Source organism: Muntiacus reevesi, chromosome 1 (assembly GCF_963930625.1).
Source record: "Muntiacus reevesi chromosome 1, mMunRee1.1, whole genome shotgun sequence".
NCBI classification, from domain to species: Eukaryota; Metazoa; Chordata; class Mammalia; order Artiodactyla; family Cervidae; genus Muntiacus; species Muntiacus reevesi.
The window spans coordinates 167,543,994-167,559,920 of NC_089249.1; the positions used below are offsets into that span (position 1 = coordinate 167,543,994).

Consider the following 15,927-nt stretch of genomic DNA (forward strand, 5'->3'; position numbering starts at 1 on the left):
CATGGAGTATCACTCAAGGACGGGATAGAATCTAAGGGGAATCAGAAACCATGAGTGGGTTTTGTTGAAAATGGGGATCCCGAGATATGAGATAACACAGGGGGTGGTCTTTCTAGGGAGGCAGCTTTCAGGCTCCTCTGCCTACAGGTGATGGAGGTAGTGAATTTGTTGACACTGAAGCTAGGAGAGCAGAAACTATTGAAATCAGTATCACAACCAGCTTCCCGCTTTATTGTTACTTTTCATCTGAACTGGCCCAAGTTCTCTGGTGTCCTGTCGCATCTTCCTCATCCTCGTCCTTTACCTGCTGCGGGCGTCTCTCCTCAAAGCCCATCAGCCCCAAAACCAGTCCCTGCCCCCTCCAGCCTCCAGTGGAAATTTCTGTCTACATTTGTGATGGGGTGTTCCTGGGAAGAGCATGTGTTCTGATGTCTGGCAGGCCTATGTGTAGGAAGAACTGGGTGTTGGGGTGTTAAGGAAGAGGATTCAGGGAAGGGTTTCCAGAAAGAGAAATTCTCCCCTTCTGACACAGAAGGAATGGGACAAGGCTCCCTGCATGGTTCATTGTCAAGTTACTGATGCCTGATTGTGGGGAGAATGGGTGGGCAAGATGGGTGAGGTGGAGGGATGGATGGATGGTTGGTGATGGGTAGGTGGACAAGAGAATGGATGGGTATTGGATGAATGGATAAATAGGTAAAAGACTGGGTGGATAGTTGTATAGTTAGTGGAATGAATTGGTGTGTGGGTAGTGTGTGAGTGAATAGGTGAGAATATGAATGTGACGAATGAGAGAATAGATGGGTGGTGGGTGGATGGATATGTAGATGGATGGATAGATAGTTGGATGGATGGATACATTAGGAGATATAAGGGGAACCCTGATGGCCTCATCCACTCCTAATTCCCTCCTCTAGGAGAAGAAGGAGAATTTGGAAAGCAGGAGGGACTGGGATGGAAAAGGAGCTGAGGTGCTGAAATCACTGATGAGAGAATAGTATTTAGTTATTATATGGCTTGGTCTTCCCTAGTAGCTCAGGTGGTAAAGAATCTGCCTGCAAAGCGGGAGACCTGGGTTCAATCCCTGGGTTGGGAAGATCCCCTGGAAGAGGGCATAGCAACCCGCTCCAGTATTCTTGCCTGGAGAATTCCCATGGACATTCCATGGGGTCACAACTGAGCAACTAAACACAACACAATATATGGTTCAGTGGTAAAGAACAACCCGCATGTCAATGCAGAAGACTCAGGAGACGTGGGTTCAATCCCAGATCCCCTGGAGAAGAAAATGTAAACCCACTCCAGTATTCTTGCCTGGAAAATCCCATAGACAGAAGAGCCTGATGGGCTACAGTCAATGGGATTGGAAAAGAGTTGGATATGTCTTAGCAACTAAAGTACAACAAGGAACCAAGAAAGCAGAGTGCCTGAGGTCATGTGTCCCTGGCAAGCAGGAATGATTGGACTTGGATAATCTTATTAGAGGAATAGTTGCAACGGATTATCTGAGAAAGCAACTATATTGGGAATAAAACTAGCTTGTGTCAGCATGTGTGTAAGAGAGTGTATCAGTTACCTACTGCTGCATAACAAATTACCCAAACTTAGTGTCTTAAAACAACGATATTCTGACCTCTCAGTCTGTGGGCCAGGAATCAGCACGGCACAGACAGGTCTTCTGCTAAGGGCCTGTCACAGGCCAGGGTGGAGGTGCTGCTAACGCTGTAGTCATCGCCAAGTCCAGCTTCCGAACTCACTCAAGTAGTGGTTGGCAGTCTTCAGTTCCCCCTAGGCTGTTGGACTGAGGGCTTCCATCGCCCCTCTGACTGTTGGCCAGAGGCTGCCCTCTGATCCTTGTCATGTTGACCTCTCCAAGGGGCAGCTTACAGCATAGCAGTGAGCTTCCATCAGAGCAGCAAGCCAGAGAGAGTACAAGCAAGTCAGAAGTCAGCCTTTCCTATAACCTAATCTCAGGTGTGACATCCCATCACTCCTGGAAAAAGTGAAAGTCGCTCAGTCATGTCCAACTCTTTGCAACCCTATGCACTATAATGTCCATGGAATTCTCCAGGCCAGAATATTGGATTGGGTAACCTTTCCCTTCTCCAGGGACTCTTCCCAGCCCAGAGATGGAAAACAAGTCTCCCACATTGCAGGCAGATTCTTTACCAGCTGAGCCACAAGGGAAGCCTAAGAATAGTGGGGTGGGTAGCCTATCCCTTCTCTAGCAAACCTTCCTGACCCAGGAATCAAACTGAGGTCTCCTGCATTACAGGTGGATTCTTTACCAGCTGAGCTATCAGGGAAGCCCATCACTCCTGGGGGCAGTGGTTAAAAGCAAGTCACTGGGCCCAGCCCACACTACAGGGGAAGGGATCTCACCAGGGTGTGAATCCCAAGGACAGGGATCACTGGAGCCAGTTTGAAGCTTCAGACTATGGAGCATCTGGGCAGGAAAAGGAGGAAAGTGAGAGCAGACCTGGGGGAGAAGCTGGAGGGGGCAGAGTCTGGAGAGCAGACGTTATCTAGAAAATGAGAGATGTCTGGAGGGTCCAAAGAGCTGAAAACCAGGAATGATCTTAAGGGCAAGAGTAGTTAAGTGTGGGGTGGGGGTGGGGAGCATCTGGGGCTACGGGAGGATGAAAAAGCTGAGGAGCAGGAATAGCTGATCATGGGACGGGCTGAGGATAAGCAGGGGTGGGATCAGCCAGCTTGCTGCTCCAGTGGAACCCACTGAGGGCTCCAGGCGTCGGAGCCCTCCCAGACCTTCAGCTTCAGGGCAGATAAACCTGCAGGAGGGACTGTCTGTGAAGGTGCCCCCAGACCCTATGCCCAAAGGCGGCATCACTGGCGTTCAAGAGATTCTGGGCTCAGGTGGAATCTCGAGTGGGACGCTGCCTGCTGCTCTGGGCTCCCTCCTCCCCCGGCAGTTTTGGAGGGACAGCCCTTAAAACTAGGAGGCACCTGGAGAGTAGGAGGTCCACTGTCCTCCCAGCCCCCTCCCCAGCCACTCCTGACAGTCACAGCTTCTCCCTTCTCCCCCAGTCCCACACCAGCCTCTTGGGGCACACCCATGCCATCACGCACCCCGGAGCTGGGCCAGGTGCCAGTCAGACAGGCCGATATCACAGACGGGCACAGCCAGACTCAGAAAAAGCCAGGGACAGTGGGGCCTGCAGAGCCACCTGCTCCCCTGGGATGCATGGAAGTAGGGCTGATCCCTGCTGGGAGTAGGCAGCCGGCAGACGCTAAGATCCCAAGAAATCTCATGAAGGCCATGCACCTTGTTCTGCCCAGTCCTCTCTGGCAGCAAGAGACACTGACCCTCTCCTGGCCCCAGGCCCTCTCTGAGCCTCCCCAGCCGGGGGTCAAGCACAACAGCCCACTCACCAGCCTGTTCTCAGGGATGCTGGTTCCATTCAGGCAGCAGCATCCAGCCCGAGACACTCTGGAACCAGAGGGTGAGGGGGCCTCTGGACCACCTGCTCTGACCACCCCTACTCTCCTGCCCTCTCAGCAATTCTCACCCTGCTTCTCTTTCACTATATTGATGGAGAACAGACAGGAATCCTTGCCTGAGACAAACCTTCCCCAGGAACATGGTGCATAAGAGGGACTGCTTGAAGTGGGAGTAGGGGGCCCAGAATCCATGAAGCTTTGCCCTCCTCAGCATCCCCACCTTCCCTGCCGCCTTCACAGTGGTTTCTAAGAGGCAGTGAAGGTCAGTGGTTAGGAGCATGGACTCTGGAGTCAGATAGCCTGGTTTTCCCAGTTTGTGTGTGAGTAAATCAGGCAAATTGAGGCATAGCTAAACTCCATTCTCTTATCTGTAAACTGGAGCTAGTGATAGTACTGGGTTAGCCAAAAAGTTCATTTGGGTTTTTCCATAAGATGCTGTAGAAAAACCAAAACAAAATTTTGACCAACCCATACCTGCCTCCTCTGACTATGGGGAAGAATAAATGAGTTCATGCAGGCAAAGCACTTGGAACATGACCTGCATGTGTTTAATTGTTTAATAAATCTTAGAGAAAGAAAAAAAAATTTAAGAAAAAGCTGAAGACCTCTTGTGCCATGGCAAAGAGTCAAGGGTTTCCATGTGGGTGGGCCCGAGTCTGACTCTCAGCTTTACGATCAGATGCCACGTGTTTGAGGACATACCCTCCCAGGGCCTCAGTTTCCATATCTGAGCAGTGGGTGGAACTCACTCACTCTAAGGACTGTGCACAGAATTCACTGACCCAGGCCTGCTAAGGGTGAGCAGTGCCTGGTCCCTGTGTGCGCAGTAACTGTGTGTACATCACCCCCACTGCTTCCCCATGGCCCAGAAATCCAAGATCTCCACCTTCGAGAAGATGTGGGCCTTCATGAGCAGCAAGCCTTCGGCGCTGGTGAAGAACAACGAGGAGGGCATCCAGCGGACGCTGACGGCTGACTACGCATTGCTCATGGAATCGACCACCATCGAGTACGTCACCCAGAGGAACTGCAACCTCACCCAGATCGGGGGCCTCATCGACTCCAAGGGCTATGGCATCGGCACGCCCATGGGTGAGCACAGGGGCTGCAGACGGGAGGGCGGCGGGGGACAGAGGGTGGGCAAGACCCCCAGGTTCACTCTTGCGCACACGTGGCCTCCTGCTCCCTCTCCCAGCTCACCCCCTGAGCCTTGAAAGGGCCCAGCCCAGAAACAAAATGGCAGAGCCTTAAGTCTCATGAGGTCAGCGCTGGTCTGAGCAGAGGAGACCCAGGGGTGGACACAGAGATGGGGGTCAGTTCAAGGTCATACCTCCTCTCTCTGACGTCACCCTGCTGAGGCAGCTCAGATATCCTGGGCCTTCCAGAGGCCTGCAGGGACAGGGATTCATAGGCAAAACTCTCCACCCTGGATCCGTGGAAACACTTTTGATGGATTAAAAGAGGGGCCTCCTGGCACTGGGGGCCCCCTTCGGAGGAGCGTGCTGACAGGGCTAGTGATGGTGGCTAGCCCCCGCCAGGGTGTTGGCAGGGACGCACAGACGGGCTGAAGGCCGCTGATGGCCAAGGCCCCCTCTCCCCCACCCAGGCTCCCCGTACCGGGACAAGATCACCATTGCCATCCTGCAGCTCCAGGAGGAGGACAAGCTGCACATCATGAAGGAGAAGTGGTGGCGGGGCAGTGGGTGTCCCGAGGAGGAAAACAAAGAGGCCAGCGCCCTGGGCATCCAGAAGATCGGGGGCATCTTCATCGTCCTAGCCGCCGGGCTGGTCCTGTCTGTGCTGGTGGCTGTGGGCGAGTTTGTGTACAAGCTCCGCAAGACCGCAGAGCGAGAGCAGGTAAACCTCCAAGAACTGGAGCGGGCATGGGGAAGGGACGGAACAGATCAGGGACCACACTGGCTTCAAACTCCTCAGGGGCCAGGTGCACGGTGGTGTCTGATCCCACCTCCCCCCCCAGCAGCCCACTCTGCATCCCATTCCGCATTAAGCCCTACCAGCCCCACTCTGCACGCTTTCCCATCACTCTGGCGCCATGCCCATCATCCCCAGCTGGACCACGCACTAGCCTCTGGTCGGATCTTCCTGCCTCCTCCCTTCCTCTCCACCAGCTGCTCTCCATACTGCAGCCAGTGCCCTGTTTAAAACTTAATTTGAACCATGTCGTTGCCCCGCATAAACCCTCCAGGGTAATTGTGGATGCTTCATGATGCTTACCTAGGGGTTCATTATACTGTTCTCTCCACTTCTGCATATATTTGGAAATTTCCATAATCAAAAGTTTAACAGAAAAAGAGTTAAGAGAGCTAGCCCAAGCTTGCTAGGTTCAACCCATCTGATTAATTCACGTGTGGTTGGGCAGTGGTTCTGGGTCCCAGTAGCAAATTGGAATCACAGGGAGAAAGTGTTTTAAGTGCTAATACCCTGGCCTCACTCCCAGAGACTGTGTTTTAATTGGTCTGTGGTGGCCCCTGGGATTGGCTTCTTAAGAAAGTGTACGGAGTGATTTAAATGTGCACCTTGAGTGGAGGGCCAGTGGTCTGTGGGGAAGCTCCTCTCACAGAGAAGTTCAAAGGGAGACAGGGCAAGTGTGGAAGGAGATTGAGGTTAAGTCTTATGTATACACAAGATGCACTTACACATCCATCCAAAATTCAGTAGTCCTTTATAATCAGTAAGCCTGAGTGAGCAAAGAGGAAGGGCAACGATAATTCTTGATGTTCAAGTTCACATAGGTGTGAGAAAAGGGACATGGTACCTTCTCAGGGGGAATCCAAGAGGGTAAGCTTCTGGAAGGTAACTCTTGCAGTATGGCCAGAGTCTTTAAAGGAGGCCACATGTTTTGATTAGTCAATTTCTACTTTTAGAAATGCACCCAATGGAAGTGGCCAAAACATGTGCAATTTTATTGACAAGAATGTTCACTGAACTGTTAATTGAAATGTGGGGAAAAAAATGTGAGAAAACCTAAATGTCCAATAATTGGGAATGGTTTTAAAAATTATGATTCATCTAAGAAGAACAATCAAATCCTTTAGGTTACATTAGAATTACATTACAATTGAAATGAGCCCCAAATCCCATTACAAAGCCTATAGGATCTAGTCCCTACCCACCTCTCCAGCCTCCTCCTTCCCACCCTCCCCTCTGTAACTCTGCTCCACACACACTGGTCACATTTTTAGTCCCTAACCAGCCAAGCACTTTTCTGCCTTAGGGCCTTTGCACATGCTGTTCCAGCACCCTGCACTGTGCTTCTCCCAGAGCCCCATTTTCTTAAAGTCTTTTGGTCATTCAGCTGAAGCTCAAGTAGTCTTTCACACCTATCCCCGCTCCCCACCCCACTCTATCCCATTTCAATGCTTTATTCTCTTAATAATAGTTATCTTTCTAAAACTATTTATTTGTTCACGTGTTTATAATCTGTTTCTATCCCATCATCAGCGTTCCCTGAGTGCTAGGACCTTTTCACTGCTGTGTGCCTAACACTTGGAACACCAGTGCCTGACACAGAGTTCAGTTCAGTTCAGTCGCTCAGTTGTGTCTGACTCTTTGTGACCCCATGGACTGCAGCATGCCAGGCCTCCCTGTCCTTCACCAGCTCCGGGAGTTTACTCAAACTCATGTCCATTGAGTCGGTGATGCCATCCAACCATCTCATCCTCTGTCATCCCCTTCTCCTCCCACCTTCAATCTTTCCTAGCATCACGGTCTTTTCAAATGAGTCAGTTCTTAGCATCAGGTGGCCAAAGCATTGGAGTTTCAGCTTCAGCATCAGTCCTTCCAATGAACACTCGGGACTAATCTCCTTTAGGATGGACTGGTTGGATCTCCTTGCAGTCCAAGGGACTCTCAAGAGTCTTCAGCAACAGTTCAAAAACACCAATTATTCAGCGCTCAGCTTTCTTTATAGTCCAACTCTCACATCCATACATGACTACTGGTAAAACCATAGCCTTGACTAGATGGACCTTTGTTGGCAAAGTAACGCCTTGCTTTTTAATATACTGTCCAGGTTGGTCATAACTTTTCTTACAAGGAGCAAGCATCTTTTAATTTCATGGCTGCAGTCATCATCTGCAGTGATTTTGGAGCCCAAAAAGATAAAGTCTGTCACTGTTTCCACTGTTTCCCCATCTATTTGCCATGAAGTGATGGGACCAGATGCTTTGTTCTTAGTTTTCTGAATGTTGAGTTTTAAGCCAACTTTTTCACTCTCCTCTTTCTCTTTCATCAAGAGGCTCTTTAATTCTTCTTCACTTTCTGCCATAAGGGTAATGTCATCTGCATATCTGAGGTTATTGATATTTCTCCCGGCAATCTTGATTCCAGCTTGTGCTTCCTCCAACTCAACGTTTCTCATGATGTACTCTGCATATAAGTTAAATAAGCAGGGTGACAATATACAGCCTTGACGTACTGCTTTTCCTATTTGGAACCAGTCTGTTGTTCCATGTCCAGTTCTAACTGTTGCTTCCTGAGCTGCTACAGATTTCTCAAGAAGTAGGTCAGGTTGTCTGGTATTCCCATCTCCTTAAGAATCTTCCACAGTTTGTGGTGATCCACACAGTCAAAGGTGTTGGCATAGTCAATAAAGCAGAAGTAGATGTTTTTCTGAAATTCTCTTGCTTTTTCAATGATCCAACAGATGTTGGCAATTTGATCTCTGGTTCCTCTGCCTTTTCTAAATCCAGTTTGAATATCTGGAAGTCCACGGTTCACACACTGCTGAAGCCTGGCTTGGAGAATTTTGAGCATTACTTTACTAGTGTGTGAGATGAGTGCAATTGTGTGGTAGTTTGAACATTCTTTGGCATTGCCTTTCTTTGGGATTGGAATGAAAACTAACCTTTTCCAGTCCTTTGGCCACTGCTGAGTTTTCCAAATTTGCTGGCATATTGAGTGCAGCACTTTCACAGCATCATCTTTTAGGATTTGAAATAGCTCAACTGGAATTCCATCACCTCCACTAGCTTTGTTCATAGTGATGCTTCCTAAGCCCCATTTGACTTCGCACTCCAGAGTATTTGGCTCTAGGTGAGTGATCACACCGTCGTGGTTATCTAGGTCATGAAGATCTTTTTTGTATAGTTCTTCTGTGTATCCTTGCCACCTCTTCTTAATATCTTCTGCTTCTGTTAGGTCCCTACCATTTCTGTCCTTTATTGTGTCCATCTTTGCATGAAATGTTCCCTTGGTATCCCTAATTTTCTTGAAGAGATCTCTAGTCTTTCCCATTCTGTTTTCCTCTATTTCTTTGCATCGATCACTGAGGAAGACTTTCTTAATCTCTCCTTGCTGTTCTTTGGAACTCTGCATTCAGATGGGTATATTTTTCCTTTTCTTCTTTGCCTTTCGCTTCTCTTCTATTCACAGCTATTTGTAAGGCCTTCTCAGACAACCATTTTGCCTTTTTGCATTTCTTTCTCTTGGGGATGGTCTTGATCCCTGCCTCCTGTACAATGTCACAAACCTCCGTCCATAGCTCTTCAGGTACTCTATCAGATCTAATTCCTTGAATCTATTTCTCACTTCCACTGTATAATTGTAAGGGATTTGATTTAGGTCATACCTGAATGATCTAGTTGTTTTCCCTACTTTCTTCAACTTAAGTCTGAATTTGGCAATAAGGAGTTCATGATCTGAGCCACAGTCAGCTCCTGGCTTTTTTTTTTTTTTTTTTTTTTTTTTGCTGACTGTATAGAGCTTCTCTCTCTTTGACTGCAAAGAATATAATCAATCTGATTTCAGTATTGACCATCTGGTGGTGTCCATGTGTAGAGTCATTTCTTGTGTTGTTGGGAGAGAGTGTTTGATGACCAGTGCATCCTCTTGGCAAAACTCTATTAGCCTTTGCCCTGCTTCATTCTGTACTCCAAGGCAAAATTTGCCTGTTACTCCAGGTATTTCTTGACTTCCTACTTTTGCATTCCAGTCCCCTATAATGAAAAGGACATCTTTTTTTGGTGTTAATTCTAGAAGGTCTTTTAGTTCTTCATAGAACCATTCAACTTCAACTTCTTAAGCATTACTGGTCAGGGCATAGACTTGGATTACCATGATACTGAATGTTTTGCCTTGGAAACGAACAAAGATCATTCTGTCATTTTTCAGATTGTATCCAAGTACTGCATTTCGGACTCTTTTGTTGACTATGATGGCTACTCCATTTCTTCTAAGGGATTCTTGCCCACAGTAGGAGATATGATGGTCATCTGAGTTAAATTTACCCATTCCAGTCCATTTTAGTTCACTGATTCCTAAAATCTCAACGTTCACTCTTGCCATCTCCTGTTTGACCACTTCCATTTGCCTTGATTCATGGACCTAACATTCCAGGCTCCTATGCAATATTGCTCTTTACAGCATTGGACTTTACTTGTACCAGTCATATCCACAGCTGGGTGTTGTTTTGACTTTGGCTCCATCTCTCATTGTTTCTGGAGCTATTTCTCCACTGATCTCCAGTAGCATATTGGGCACCTACCAACCTGGGGAGTTCATCTTTCAGTGTCACATGGACCACAGCCTTGTCTAACTCAATGAAACTATGAACCATGCCGTGTAGGGCCACCCAAGACAGACGGGTCATGTTGGAGAGTTATGACAAAATGTGGTCCATTGGAGAAGGGAATGGCAAACCACTTCAGTATTCTTGCCTTGAGAACCCCATGAACAGTATGAACAGTATGAAAATGGCACAGAGTAGGTCTCAGTAAATAGTCACAGAATGAAGAAGGGGAGGTAAGGAGGGAAGATGTCCTGCATTTAGCGGGAGAGCAAGAGAAAGCTTGGTGAGGTCACACAGAGGGTAAGAGGCAGAGTCAGAATTCAAAGCCAAGTCCCCATTCCCCAGCACCACATGACCTAACTGCAACCTGTCTGAGTGCTGATGCCCAGGCCTCCCTAGGCAAGTTAAGATATTGACAGCCCGCTGCCTTCTCGACAAGCCTTGGGACAGCCTCTGGCAGCTGGTCTCATAGAAGCCACTGCCATCAGATCCCTGTGGGCGGTGCTGCACGTGAGCTGTCCCTCTTCGATACCCACAGGGACCTAAGCCAGAAAAGGCCCGACAGGGACCTGCCTCCCCATTGAGAAATCTGTACTAGACTTTCCTGAATGGGAGCAAAGCGACTCCTCCCTTCAGTGGGAACCCCTTTCAGAGAGGCTATCCATATATTCATCAAGTGTTTCTTAAGCCCTGACTCTGAGCCAGGCCTAGAGCTGGAGGCTGGGCTCATAGGATGACACTGGCTGGTTCCTGCCCTCAGAAGCTAGTGGAGAAAAGTCAGGCAGGTAAACTACTCAGACTTTAACGTGCCACAGTTTGTTCATCAGTAAAATGGGGCTAAGACGATATCACCTTAGATCCCAAACAAGGACGTGATGCTGTGTAGGCTGCTCTCCAAACCACCTGGGCGTCCCTGGTGGCTCAGTGGTAAAGAACCCACCTGCCAATGCAGGAAATGTGGCTCCATCCCTGGATTGGGAAGATCCCTGGAGAAGGAAACGGCAACCCACTCCAGTATTCTTGCCTGGGAAATCCCATGGACAGAGGAGCCTGGCAGGTTACAGTCCATTGGGTCGCAAAAGAGTTGGACGTGACTTAGTGACTAAACAACAACAACCCCAACTAACCACCTTGCAGGGGGCAGAGGGCAGGTGGCGTAGAAGTGTGAAGGAAAGCCAGGGACCTCAGCACAGGCTCTGGGAGGAAGGGGAGGAGTTGGCTGGAGTTGCATGGCCGGGCCTCACCCCTGTGCTCCTTCCCCTCCCACCCGCCACCCCAGCGTTCCTTCTGCAGCACCGTGGCTGATGAGATCCGCTTCTCCCTTACCTGCCAGCGTCGGGTCAAGCACAAGCCGCAGCCTCCCATGATGGTCAAGACTGACGCCGTCATCAACATGCACACATTCAACGATCGCCGGCTTCCGGGCAAAGACAGCATGACCTGCAGCACATCACTGGCCCCCGTGTTCCCCTAGGCACCGGTGGGGTGGGGACCGCCAGCCTGGGGGCAGGGCGGAGGAAAGCAAAGGAGACTGGAAGGAACACCCCCAAGCCCCACGCTGGACTTGGGGACCAGAGCTGCTGCCTGCCTGTTGGGCCAGGAGCCCTCTGCCCTTACCTATCAGGAAACCAGCAGGCCCCCAGGCCAGCTGCTTGGGCTTCACCCTCCTCTTGTTTCTTCTTTGGGTTTCTAAAGCTGCCAGCCAAGACAGCCAAGGCCAAAGGAAGCACATGCCTCTCTCAGGCCAAATTCACCTGCCCCTCAATTCTCTTCTATAGTCAGAAGTTTCTACCATGGCCCTGCAGGGGCCAAAGAAAACGGGAAACAGCTCTCATGTTGCCGCTCCTTCCCCATGGGGGCAGGCCTCCTGGAACTTGACTATGAGATCAGAGACATAGACTCTGGGTACCAAAAAGGATGTTATTGTCCGGCTGCCAATGGGAACTGAAGCTGGAGGACAGCTACCCCACATGCTTGGTCAGAAGGAAGAACTCATCCCCCAGGGGCTGCTCACATGGTCCTGATCTCCTGGACTTGACACCACCCATGGTGGAGCCCCTGTTTGGGCAAAGTTAAAGGCAGGAGCCCCACAGGGGAAAAAGAGGAATTTGGAGTCTGGGAGAGAGGGGGATGCACAGAGAATGCCAATTTGAACTCTTCTCGACAATGTCCCAATGGGTCCTGCTCCTCTAGAAGGTCTCTAGGAGTGGGAGAGTGGTCAGAACAAATTCACCTCCCCATTGTGACCAGAGGAGAAAGGACCCTCAGAATCTCCTGCAAAGGATGCCCGGAGACTCGGCCAGAGGAACAGTGGATTCCATGGAAATCCCAGAGGCCCTCGAGCCATTGGATTTTATTTTGCTGGTTAGCAAGCTGTTTCTAAACCCCGGTGGCATTAGGACGCTTGAGCTCTTTGCCATCTACTCTTCAGTGACTCCCCATTCCTGGCCAGTTGACCATGACCGTCTTCTGTCATCATGGAAGGAGGAAAGTAGCCTAGATTGAAGTGAACATTGTCACCATCCTCCAAGGAGGATCAAGTCCACTGCACAGGCTCACTTTGGGATAGATGGGGAAAGGTGGATTGCGGGGGGCACATAAGGAACTCCATGCCTCCTGGACTTGCCAAACCTTAAAGATGCCCCCCCAGAGAAAGAAAATTTCCAGTGGGCAGAATAGTCTCCCTGGTAGAGGCCCCTGGGGTGGGGAGGAAGAAGCTGCCTCCTGGAGAATTAACCAAAGACCCCACACAGAGATACACGGTCGTAATGGCCCTGGTCTCTTGTTCAGAAGAGCTGGGACCTTGTGGGGTTTGGGGGTTCAGCAGAGAAGGGGTAGCAGACGAGGTGCAGTGAGCAGTGGACCAGGTGATCCATGGGTTCCAGCCAGCTGTGACAGGTACTCTAGGTCTGAGACGCTTAAGATTCTGGGAGGAGAATGAGATGTGGAGGGATTAGGAACAAAGTGTCCTTAAAGAGAGCACGATGAGGCCTGCAAGGCTGCCCATGGCCAAGGGCAGAGGGCAGGCTTTGAGCCAGGGAAAGGGGGCTGGAGATCTGTAGAGAGACCAGGAGACACCAGCCACCCACCCCCCTTCTGTTTCTGCCTGGGGACCCTGGTTAGGAAAAGAGCTCCACTTAGGTCTCAAGAACCTCCTCAGCTGGGGTGAAGGGTAATCTCTAACTCTCCTCGGGAGTCCCAAAGCAGGAGAGCACAGTGGACGCATGTGATAACTATCGTCTTCTCCAGACTGAACTGTGGGGCCAAACCAGCTGTTTCCCGGGGCCACAGCAGTTCTGACAGGCGGTGCGCCCTGGAGGTGGGAGAAGAGGGATGGACCGCCACGTGGCCAACACGCATCATGATAGGAAAAGCCATGCTGTTGTGAGCTCCTGGATGTAGGAGTGTATGTGTGTCTGTGTGTGCGTGTGCATGTATGTGTATCTTTTTTTTTTGTATGTATGTGTATCTTTGTATGTCTGATCTTTGGGGGCTGGGCATGAAGGATAAATGAGGGCATGTGACAGAGTCCCAGGCATGCAATAATAGGAGAACCGTTTGGGTTCTGATGTGTGTGAGTGCACATGTGTGTGAATTTGGGGTGAAGGAGATAAATCTGGACAAGCAGCAGGACCCCATACATGTAAAAACAGGAGAAGCCATGCCATATTGGGGTTCTGGTGAGTATGCATATGTATACATACGTGAACAACTGTGTATGCTTGTGTGTGTGTGTGTGTGTGTGTGTGTGTGTGTGCGTGCACACATGCTTTTGTGCACCTAATGGCAGAGGGTGGAGGACAAGATAAAATATGTTTTAATGGAGAAGCTAAATAAGTTTAAATGGAGAAGCCATGTCATCAAGGGGTCTGTTTGTGAGCACGTGTGCATGTGCGTGTGCGGTGGAGGACGGGAGGGAAGACAGAACTGGATGGATGCACAGCACAAGGGAATGCATGTTGTATGTGAGGAGCCACGTGGGCCTGGAGTTCGTGTGTGTGTGTGTGTGTTCACATATGTGTGTTCAAACGTGCACATATGTTCCAGCTCACAATAGGAGCAGAGATGGACAATCAGGAAGGGAACTAGAGTCTGGGTACACCTCTGCCATGGTGAGAGGTCATTTGTCACAAAGATTTGCTAAGATTACATAGGCCTGAGGAGACGGGCCAAGTAGGGACGAAACCCTGCAGGCAGTCACAGCCAGTGACTCCTTTGCTTTCTGTGGAGTGTCCTATTTGAAGGGAAAATGACTGTTTTTGGCAATTTCCAGATAACCAGATTCTGATGAAGGTATTTGCCAATTTTTTCTCACCGATCACAGACATGAGCCACTCTCTTTCTTTATCCAGTCTACTTTCATAGCACACACCCACATCCATGTTCGTATCACACACTCAACTGTGTGTGTGCTTTTGTGACACGCCATGAACGTGTCGTTTCTTCTGAGGCTATGCACATATATAGACTGCGATGGCAGGAAGACTAGGAGGTGGTGGGGTAGGAAGAGCTTCATCAAAGGAGGGGAGGAAGGTGGAACTCAGCGGCACAATTCCATTAGGGAAATCCCCCGAAAGGGACTGAAATGATTTCTCAAGTCCTACATGGAGATGGGAGGACACGCACTCCGATATCACCTCCCATTTGAGCCTTACGTCCGTGTGTGGACAATGGTTTAAACTCTGCCTGATGACCTGTGTTTGTCTCCGAGACCAGCCCCGCATTCAGAGTGCAGCGGAGGTCGCTTCTCTCCTAATGTGGGCTCTGTCCCAGGAGCCTGAAGGTACTGCCGCATCTTGGGGTGCGGGCCGGGGAACTATTCCCAGCAAGGTGGGTCGAGTGGAAATAACATTCAGGCCCACCTGCCCGCGGGCGTGGATCTGAGCCACGGTGAGTGTGCATGTGCACACATGGAGGCACTGAAGTCAGTGGCAGCTCAACACTGGTTTGGATAGAGCGGAGGATGGGACTGGCCCAAGCAGGCACTGGACTGTCCCTGCCCAGCACGTACCGGCCCTGAAGAGAAGAGCACCCCTACCTTCCACCTCCATCCCCCACCTCGCAATGCCAGTGCCTCCCCTCAGCCTGCTCCAACTGGCCAGATTAAAGGGCAGCACTGGGGACATACACACCCTGCAAGGCCCTGGGGAGCGGGGCCATGAGGCCTCGTTTTCTCTCTCCCCTTGACCTGTTACTGGTCTATCTTCTGTGGACAGATAAGAAAAACCTGAGAACTGTGTCACCATTCAACGGGCCCCACGCTGGGCACGTGTCTCAAGATGGGTGAGGCCCCCTTGGCCGAGGAGCTGACTCTGAGCCTCTGAAGGGTGGGAGCACCTCCCCTGCTCACAGCCAAGACTCTGTCTCCACTAGCCAAGCACACGGGTTCCCTGCAAGGCCCCGGGCATGGGCAGAGGGCAAGTCCAGCCCTGGATGGAGGAGGGCTCTGGCAGTGGCGAGAAGGCTCCAAATGGTTAGAAGTCACTCCCTCCCCAATTCCCAGGAAAGCAGAAGTCAGACCCAGGCACCCGCTTACCCAGAACAGTGGGAAGCTCCCTCCCCGACATCTCCTCCCAGGCGGGTGTGCTGAGTGTGGGCTGGTGGCTGTGGCTTCATCACTCAGCATGAAGCCCATCCCTTCCCAGACCCTTCCCAGCTCTCTGCTCTGGCCCACATCTCTGGTCCTGTGTGGACAGCCATCTGGGAAGGGCTTAGGGATCTGGACAAACAGCTGGATGGACTTAAACTCTGAGATGGGCCCGGCCCTGTGGACAGACTCAAAAAGTGTGCCCAGTTCTGTAGACGGGCCTCTGGACTAGACCCATCTGCAAAAGCCCCGGGCTGGGAGGACCCATCTGGAACGGGCCCAGCTGCTTGCCCCAGTAGAAGGGTCGCCCTCGGTCCCCCGGCCAGCCTGAATGGAGCCTTCCTTTCTGTCC

General features: G+C 50.6%; 1 protein-coding gene across 1 annotated transcript in view; it reads left to right on the forward strand.

The window, feature by feature from the left end:
- GRIK3 (glutamate ionotropic receptor kainate type subunit 3) overlaps positions 1-11,569 on the forward strand; it is a 237,996-nt gene extending 226,427 nt beyond the window's left edge. The window contains exons 14-16 of the mRNA XM_065930182.1: positions 4,329-4,551; positions 5,066-5,316; positions 11,268-11,569. Coding sequence (XP_065786254.1) covers positions 4,329-4,551; positions 5,066-5,316; positions 11,268-11,462 — 669 coding nt within the window. The 3' untranslated portion in view covers positions 11,463-11,569. The remainder of the gene's footprint in view (positions 1-4,328; positions 4,552-5,065; positions 5,317-11,267) is intronic.
- The last annotated feature ends 4,358 nt before the right edge of the window (positions 11,570-15,927 follow it).